This window comes from Coregonus clupeaformis, chromosome 16 (genome assembly GCF_020615455.1).
Source record: "Coregonus clupeaformis isolate EN_2021a chromosome 16, ASM2061545v1, whole genome shotgun sequence".
Taxonomy (NCBI): Eukaryota; Metazoa; Chordata; class Actinopteri; order Salmoniformes; family Salmonidae; genus Coregonus; species Coregonus clupeaformis.
This window is the reverse complement of record NC_059207.1, coordinates 15,956,698-15,966,901: the sequence shown is the minus strand read 5'-3', so window position 1 is coordinate 15,966,901 and position 10,204 is coordinate 15,956,698. Positions and strand designations below refer to the sequence as shown.

The following is a 10,204-nucleotide window of genomic DNA, read 5'->3' as shown; positions in this document are numbered from 1 at the left end:
TTTGATAGATCATTTGAAGCATGGCTCAGGATGAAGTGTCAACAACACACTTGATGAAGATTGTGTCGTCTTTCAAGTACGCATGCTTGGGCGAGCGAAGTTTACCAAGAGGGAAGAAAAGCGGGCAACCACTGGCCACATTCATTTCTGAGACAGGCCTTTGGAAGGATGATGAGGTTAGGTCGGGCCGGAAGGCGTCAATCACATGTTCTCTGTGATTCTGATCAAGCAGGAAGAAAGTGACCTGGCGAGGAGATATGCTGATTAGACATTAACATGTCTGACAGACACTCACAAGATGGCTGATCATTTTTTATTATGTTAATGATGCAGAGGGAAAGAGATGAGAACTACATCTACAAAGAGTCATGCAGAGTTTTTGTTGGGTTTTATTTACTGTAGACACAAATCTCAAATATCATTTCAGTTGAAAACCTCATCCCTTTAAATAAACAATTTATGATGTATGTTACACAGGTATAACACAGAGAGCCTTCCTTACCTTGTGCTTGAATGGCCATGAGAGAAGTAGGTCATACTCCCCTTTCATGATCACAAAGAAAAGAGAGATATGAGTGCCCTTTCCCACCCCGTCACCATTCAGGTACAGCCTCATGCACACCTTGAATCCATACCTGGCTGTGTAGAATGCTAGAAGAAGGAGAGAGGACACAAACACAAAGTGTTTCAGTGGATACAACTAATATTGGCGGGAACTTGGTGCCTCTGACCCAGTGCTGTCTGTATAATGTTTCAACAAAGCATCTCCATAAAAACAATTTAGTTCAAATGAAGCACTTTCTAATTTATGCCTATTTTATGTCATGTGCATAGAAGACTGTCTCTCCGTGTGAATAGACTGCCCTTCACCACCGGTTCCTCGGTTTTAGTTAAAGTTGGAAGAGTACTGTACCTGGAGAGTACAGGTTTGGTCTATTCCCATGGCCAGAGACGGCCTCCTTCATTTTGGAGCTGAGGTCAGACAGCTTCCAGATGAAGGTCCCGTCATAAGAGACCTCCTGGTGGGCGCTGAGACTTTGTTTCAGGGAGCTGATGACCAGTTCCTTCCTGGCCATTCTATGCTCCTGCTCTGTCACCTACAGGGCAATATTCAATTCAATTCAATACAACTTTATTAATCTCCTCAGGAGATTCAACATCCTCCACATACAGACGTCTTAATTTGATCACCATGTTGCAGGACAACTTTCCTGCAATGCAGAACATTTTAAACTTGTAGTGTATTTGAAGTTTTAAAAGGCTTCTAGAGTTTGTAATTTCCACTTTGAAATTTCAGACTTGATTTTCCCTTACGAAAAATGTATCAACCCCTACAAAAATGTTAGTTATTTATAATCGTAGAGTTAAAAAAGTACTCGCACTCAAAACCATGAGGAGGAATAACCCAAGGAGGCCGATTAAATTAATTGAATCCATGCTCAAAATAATACAAAAATTGAAAGTGCAAGGTGCTAATAAAAAATAAAAATATAAAGAGCATGAGTTTCGGCCTTATGCCTGGCTTTCTACGTTATTTATAATTCACATAACAACTCACATTTCCTGTTGCTGCAGGATTATTTTCCTGCTGTAACAAACTGGCTTAAATTAAGATCCTACATCTGTATAATACAGTACACTCTTAGAAAAAAAGTGCTATCTAGAACCTAAAAGGGTTCATTGGCTGTCCCCATAGGATAACCCTTTGAAGAACCCTTTTGGGTTCCATGTAGAACCCTTTTGGTCCCAGGTAGAACTATTTTTGGTTCCATGTAGAACCCTTTCCACAGAGGGTTTTACATGGAACCCAAAAGGGTTCTCCTATGGGGACAACCGAAGAACCCTTTTGGAACCTATACAGGGCCTATACAAACAACAGACATCACACAGAAAACATTTGTATTGTCATTGTTGTCAGATACATCTATTCTGTCCCCCCTACAATTTATTCTCTCCCCGCTGAACTTCCTGAAATGTATTGTTGTCGCAAGTGTTGACATTGCATTGGTGCTGAATCATCTGAAGCAAAGACAAGTTTATATTCTCAGCCCCATTATCCTGGTCAGATAATACATAGACAAATATTATGTTTAGGATCGTTCCATTTCACCTGACTGTGATATGGGATATGATTATATGGAAAATATATAATTACTTCTCCTGTTTGTTCACTGTTCAAGAAAGTTATGTTTTTGATTTGAGATAAATATTGGAGCATATGATTACAGCGAATACAACAGATGAAAACTTCTTGACAATGTACAATTACCTTGCTTTCTTCTGTTAATTAAGCTGATACATTTTAGTGGCCAGTGCAAAAAGCACAGAGACCATTGTAATGTGTTTCACTGATAAACAGGGACGGCTACAGGTATAAGCGACATAAGCGGTCGCTTAGGGCCACCCGGCCGCTAGGGGGCCCCCGACCCCAAAAATGTAATAATAACTTTTAAATGTTTTATTAGGAACTCAGTCAGGGTCTCAACTTACTGTTGAGGTTTACAATATTAGAATACACAAGGTGCAAGTTCGAAATTTGGTTGTGCGTCAGCAGTTTTTCTCTTGCTTTGTCAGTCACACAATTAGCCATGTCAGCTAACAATATTTAGATTGGTAAATTAGTCTAGCCAGTTATCTATACTTGTAGTAATCATGGCCGAATACTGACCTGGCACGGAGGGCACGTGCCCAGGGGCCCTGACCTCCAGGGGGCCCCCATTGATTTTGTTAGTCACTCTCACTCAGATCATTAACATGGCATAAGTCATGGCAAAATGTGTTGAATTGCAGGAAATATGTTCTTAAGAACAGATTGATCAAATATTTACAGTAGGAAATCCCCCAAAAGCTGAAATCCCCGACAGCTGTCACTGGATAATGACATATAGTTTCCCATTCATTATGAGTAAGGGCGTTGTTGAATTGTGATTTTCATAAAATGACTCACATCAACAATAGCTTGTGCATTCTGAAGACATATTTTGTGGTCTTTAATGGTATGGCATGTTTATGGCACTTTTTATGGCTCCTGATTTTGTATTCTGTTTGTTTGTCTTGTACAGTGTGTCTTTTTTGTCTGCTGCTGTTTGACATAAAATGTCCTCTTAGGATAAATAAAGTACCTATTGTATTCTACAGATGTAGGATCTTAATTTGATCACCCTGTTGTAGTAGAACTTTCCTGCAATTCAGGAAATGTTTAACTCGTAGTGTATTTTCAGGTTTAAAAAGGCTTCTAAAGTTCGTAATTTCCACTTTGAAATTTCAGACTTGATTTTTCCTTACGAAAAATTTATCAACCCCTACAAAAATGTCTATTACATAATGATTCACATTTCCTGTTGCTGCAGGATTATTTTCCTGCTGTAGCAAACTGGCTCAAATTAAGATCCTACATCAATATGTACTGTTACATGAGAAGAGGCCGTCTACTCTAAGAGTGAGGGAGGAATGCTTGCGGAAGTGGCATATAAATGGATATTTTTCAGGAAGGCCAAATTCATTCTAGGCAACAGTCCATTTTTCCGACCAATATGTGACATTTGATGCTCTCCCTTCCCCCTCACTGTTCAGCCAGACCAGCATTTCTTCAAGAATAGTGGGTGAATGCAGCAATACTTAGGCTACAATTCCACCACTGCAAATTAGGAGCATCAGAAAAGTTACTTTCTTGAACATATTAGCCTACTTTTGGGAGGATAGTGGACGCATGCACTTCTTAATGGTTGTTTTAAGAAGTATGATTCAACTGAACTTATTGGAGTGTGATTAAACTTTTTTGGAAGTTCACTGCGTGCTCTGGAATTAATCAGCTGGTCCACAAAGATGAGTTTATGCTCTGACTCAAGATATACTGTACCTTTATTTCTAAGTGATAAATCATTTCCTGGTTGCTCTGGTTCTCCCTCTCCACAGCCTCCATGCTCAGCTGGGTCTTCTCCACCTCCCTGTTCAGGACGGAGATGATGTTCTCCGATATCTGGACCCTCTGCTGCAGTGTGTCTATCTGTCGCCCTAGGTCCAGGAGGATGGTCACCTGATCATCATCTCGCAGGCTGTGAGCTGCCGAGCTATCCCTTCCGTCCCCTCCTTCCGTCTCCAGCTCCCCATCCCCCCTTGACAGTCCCATGTCCCAATGCAGTGTCAGGCCAGACAGAGCCTCTCTGAGATGGGGCAGCTGCTCATCCATAGCCCTGTTCTCCTCCTTGCCTGAGGCAGGGGCTGTTAGTGGGGAGGCCTGCAGGTCACTGCTGGTGGTGGTGGCGGCACGCAGCAGGAGCTGAAGGTGGCCAACATGGCTACTGTTCTCATGCACTCTCAGCTTCTCTGTGGTCCCCTAAAATACATGGGATTAGAAGGCAAAAACATCAATAACTGTACTGCAAAAGCTTTATAATATGCCACACTCTTTGTATTTGATGCCCAATTTATTGTAATGCAATAATGGAATTAATAGAAACCTTAAATGTGCAACCAACTTCAGAGAAAACACAATACTCTTTTGCCTTGGAACCTGGAATAGGATTATTCTGTAGAATCAAGACAATTTTGACAATTAACATCTAATGTGGCAACAAAAAAGTGTTTCACAACAACCATCAGCTATACAACAAATAACATAATTGGATTTGACAGCCGCTACATTAAGAACAAACATATTTTTTCCTACCTTTCCTTTCCTTTGTTTTTTATCAGCTTTTTCCTCCCCAAGACTGTGACATGAGTGTGTCTGTAAAACAACACACAAAAATGTTGAAGATAGACAGAAACAGTCAGATGTAAGCCTACAGTTTTTTTTTCATAGAATCAATAGCTACACGAGATATCTAGTAATACCATTGATTAAGTACAGTATTACTTAAGTAGTACAGTACAGTAGAACAGTAAAGTAGTACAGTATTACTGTTTCAGTGTAGTGAGTAGTCTGCACTTAGAGCTTTTGCAATCGGTTCTTACAATCAATTGTATACATTTTATCCTGAATCATGATGCCCTACCCCTAATGGTTAACCTAACTTTACTTGAGTCTAAAGTGTTCTGTGGCTTTCTGCTCCCCTTCGCTGCAGTCCAAAGCTCTCGGCAGCCCCCCATCCTCCTCAAAACACTAGCGAAAGGGAATATGGGGCAGCAGTAAACACTAGAGACCCTGCAGCTTCAGCTGCGCTGCGTGGACCCCTCCAATGTCATACTGAACCAATCTCCAAGACCCCAACCAAGGTTTTTCACTAGAGACCAATTCCAATGTATTTTTGTTCAAATTCCCTACTACTGTAGCTCCTGCAGTTTAGAACTACAGGAAACTACGCTGGCTATTTATTTCCATAACTCCATTAGTCAGCATGCACTACATTTCTATTGGGGGTGTTCCAAACTTTCAAAATTCATGGAACTCTTTACGTCTTATCTAGCCATTTTGTAGGAGGAAAAACACTTCATACCAGGGCTGAACATCTGAGAATGTCAGCGAGACCTGTCAGTGGCAGTACTTGCAACTCAGATGAGGTGGTTAGTTTGACAGCTACTGAATGCACTGCTGGAACTGAATTATTTGGGCCTGTCTTACCTGTAGCTCTATGGGGCTCATAGAGTGGCAGCATGCGGAGCACACTGACATGTTGTTTGGACAGGCCTTCTCCAGGTGGCAGGCCAAGGCCTTTCGCAACACCATGTGACCACAGCCTATGTTGCAGGGGATTAGGGCATACTCACACTGCCCCTGGTGCTCCTGAAAGAGGATTCAAGACAATTCAGAAAGGACAACAAAACAATTGATAACCAACCCGAGCTCAGCACAACATTTCAGTGAATCAATTAATTTCAACATCAACATCTCGATCTCAGCGCAAAGTCAATATCAGCCATCAGGGGCCAATTTTTTCTGAACTTGATCTAGATAATTCAAAATAGACCTCTGTTCTTTTTATTAGATTCTGTTTCCCCTTCTTTTTCAAATAAACTTTCAAAGGCAACATTTCAACTAAACTTTATGAGATGATATACTTATAATAAACAACCTAATTGTCTTAGCAACATTGGATGATGTATAATCAGTAAGTATTGTCCTCATTAAAATTGTAGCATTGGGATCGAAATAACTTAGCTCTAAAAATGTTTGAATTATTTTGGCACCAATTTAAAAGATTTGGTCTGAGTTTTCTACAAGAGGACTTGGTATTTTAATTTAGTTTAGATGACAAATTGGCCCCTGACCCTGATCTAATTACGTAAGTACTGTAAAGAACATTTTACATTTTACCTACCCATTACAGTGTATTTTTTTATAATACAAAATAAAGCTATATCAGTCTCACTGTCACAAAAAAGTAGATTCTTAATTGTATCGTTCAAATGTGTAAAAAAGTGTCAATACCTCAAAGTCCTTGAGAATACTCCTCCAGGAGCAACCTTGGTTAGCACAATGCACTTTCAACTCCAAGATCTCCTTATTGATGGCTGCATCACTGAATAACTGGAGTAACACATCGGAGAATTAAGATCAACTTTTAGTACTTAAATGACTAATTCAGTACTTCCACTTTAAATCACTTTAATCCTCAGAGGGAAAATGTTTATGCATAATAAAGAATGGCCTGATTTCTATTTATCACACTGCCGATTTCTTCAGTGCTATACTGGTTTGAATGACAAAGTTTTCCGGCTCTCATTGTTGTGAGCTAATACAGTTTGAAGTAGATCTTTGAAGTGCTGCTGTCTGTGTCTCTATACTGTTGAATTTCAGAAGCAATAAACACACAAAGCCATTCTATCTCTTTAATCAGCATCATAATAATCATTCAATACAACAGTAGCTACTTAAAACTGACGACCAACAATGCACCCACTGTGGAAGGAACAGTCGGAGGCAGTCAAGCCTTTGCTTTGTGACCATAGAAAAGGGAAGGTGAATGCTAAATGTAAGATACAAAATGTGAGTTACTGTTACAAGCTTCAGCAATTAGTTTCCATTGCGCTGTGATGCTCGCTAAGTACTCAATGTGCCTCATTAACCCGATTGAATCAAAATATAGGAGTAATCCGTCATGAAAATATATTTTTCCAAATGTTCCGTCATATTGATATGAATATACTACGGGCCCATTATTTTAGCACAACAGACCAACATTCTAATTAAACAAGTGAGCTGATTATGGAGTGTCTGTTGTTCTGATTAGGATGTTTGGAGGAGCTCATGCTGAACCACATTCTGCTGGGCCTAGACTTAGATCACAAGCATTCGGTTACGGTGATGACCAACATGGGCTCATTAGAATAAGTCAAAAATAATGCCTTTTAACCATTGTAGTTATATGTCACGTATGCTAACGTATTAGTTTTATGTTACCTGCTGACTTAACATATTACTTATCACTATAATTATTGGTGAGACACATGTCTCAGTCATAGAAAAATAACACTGACTTTTGACTTGAATGGGAATATCCTTTTTAGTAATTATTTTTCTATGGACTCAGAGCCTCAGCAATGGACTAATTCACATCAGACACATTTCAACTTGTTCAACATTGTGAACTCTACAGCCATTCTATTTACACCACTGAGAAGAGTTAGACCAGAACAATGAAATAGTTTAGGTCAATGCAATTCTCTGGTGAGTTCAATTTCTATGGCCTTTCATCTAAAATCAGAATATAGGCTCTGATTAGAAGGGGTAGATTATGTCACTGTCATTGTCAGACCTATGAGTCTCCTGTTTTGGGGATTTGAAGAGTTTAATTCAATTATCAGTTTTATAAACAATATCTAGGGCTCTATTCAACCCCTAGCGCTGAAGAGCTGCGCTACAGTGCAGTAGACATGTAATTAAAGGTCATGTTCCTGCTTTAGCGGAGACTGCATTCACGGTAAACGCTGCATACGTCAGATAATAGTAGATAATTTAATCTATCCAGCTACAATACTTACTATTGCACATTTATTTTGCGTAGGAATTCAAGGGCTTAAATGCCAGAGGTAGATGGAAGGTAGATGAAAGGTAAATGCCCGAGTTAGATGGAAGGTAAGGGAAGGTAGGTGGAAGGTAGATTGGATGATAGATGGAAGGTTGAGGAAGATAGCTGGAAGGTTGAGGAAGGTAGATGGATGGTAGATGGAAGGTAGATGGAAGGTTGAGGAAGGTAGATGGATGGTGGATGGGGCTGGAGAAATGTAAACACTAGACGGAGCTATGGATGCAAGGATTGACCCTCCATGAGATCAAAATTATAATTTTAACCATGTTTTGAATCATACCCGTGTTTATTAACAATTACATTGTTTACAAACAATGGAGTAAAACAGGCTTGTATTTTGGTTTCTGATGGGTTACGACAGTTGAGCTAAGCTCATGAGGCATTTATAAGTTATATTCTTCAACAATCCATGGCTATATATCATAAATGTAAAAGTTAAAAAAGAATGTACCAATCCCAGATTGCCTCTTTAATGTGTTGTTAAAGAAGGTTTGTCTGCAGAGCTATCTACAGTAAGTTATGCATGACATAATTGTTTTGGGTCCATAATCAAGGTCATATAGGTCTGCTGTATCATTCAACCCTATCAACTTGTGCTATTCCAGCATGTATACAAAGTTCAGTAATGCTATACATACATTGTCTGATGTCAGTATGCTTGTTTCACTCTCTGAGCTTGGATCTTCTTCTTTGCACATCTTGCAAACAAGGTTGTTGTTATTACTAAATAACAACAATGAACAAATGGGATTAGATTTATAATACAATATACACAGATATGTTAACAGAATTGTAATATCTTAACTTAAGGGAAAGGCAAAAAAGGGAAACTTGTAGGCTGTGTTACATACTGGCAAGAGTGTGGATGATAAATGAGGAAATGGTTAACTTTGGTTATTGTTGAAGATGTTTCACAAAATTTAGAATATAAATAATTGAAATGCCTTACCTCACTAACCAACTGACACAAGCGAGGCAGTAGCGGTGGCCACACAAAGTCTGACGTGCCTCATTCAGTACGTTATTACAGTTGCTGCACAGGTACTTCTGCTGGGGTACATCATCGCAAATACTTTGAGGAAATCCAGAAGGATACTCATTTTCACCTGGTGCAGATGGATCACTGTGTAAGTTGCCAGCTGGTTTTAAACTAGACTCCATTTATAATTCACCAAGTTATGTTTAAGATAGTAATTGTCACTATTCTCTCCTACTATATGATGTGTCCATTAAATAGTGTCAACCTTTGTAACCTTTTTGAACTGAGAAAACTACCGTGGGTTTCCCCTCTGCGGTAACCTGGAAACATGTTAAAACCCCATGTGGTGCCGAGCAATGTTGTACTTTACGGTGAGTAAGTTATCAACTCCAAGCATGGTGTGCAAATGAGGGGTAAATATTTCCTGGAGCCAGCTTACGTAATGTTATTACCCCCTACTCACTCTCTCTCTCTCTCTCTCTCTCTCTCTCTCTCTCTCACACACACACACACACACACACACACACACACACACACACACACACACACACACACACACACACACACACACACACACACACACACACACACACACACACACACACACACACACACACACACACACACACACACACACACACACACACACACACACACACACACACACACACACAGTTATTGTAACCTGTTTCTCAGAAATTGCAAGGGGGTTCAGTTGCCTCCACGGCCGTCACATCCGCCAAATAGGAAAGTCCCTGTTCCACCACTTCCACACATCCTGCCACTCAACACTGAACACTGCCCCTGATTTATGTGACAAGTTTGCCTATGTTGCTGTTTCTGTCAGTAAAAATTGATTGTTTTTTTTCAATATACAGAATAACTCAGTTAGGTAATTGAAGATGATTACAATAATGAGCACATTACTAAAACATGGCGGTTGTAAAAAAACAACACACAACACATAATATGAGATAAGCATTGACTCCTCATAAGGTCCCATAAACCTGACCCATAACTATCTGCTTTGTTGTTTCATGGCAACAGGCTGCCATGGCAAAACTAACAGTGATGCAAGTGATCTGCAAGGATGTTTTGAAAGTGCAGTTTACAGGAGCATTCACAATAGCCCAGATCCATTTCTCTTGGCAAAACAGCATATTTTCTATTCACATTAGTATTATTCTAAAATAATCAGTTCAAAGTTGAAGCACTGTACAGTACAACCAAAGATACTAGTAACTAACCCAAGATA

General features: G+C 39.7%; 1 protein-coding gene across 1 annotated transcript; it reads right to left on the bottom strand.

The window, feature by feature from the left end:
- Positions 1–9,397, bottom strand: traf1 (TNF receptor-associated factor 1). The gene is made up of 10 exons (XM_041900407.2): positions 8,920–9,397; positions 8,609–8,693; positions 6,371–6,469; positions 5,564–5,725; positions 4,670–4,729; positions 4,461–4,529; positions 3,860–4,336; positions 914–1,097; positions 503–651; positions 1–244 (listed from the first exon to the last, which is right to left on the bottom strand). Exons 1-10 carry the CDS (start codon positions 9,129–9,131, stop codon positions 26–28), a joined length of 1,716 nt encoding a protein of 571 aa, XP_041756341.1. The 5' UTR covers positions 9,132–9,397; the 3' UTR covers positions 1–25.
- Positions 9,398–10,204: the final 807 nt, after the last annotated feature.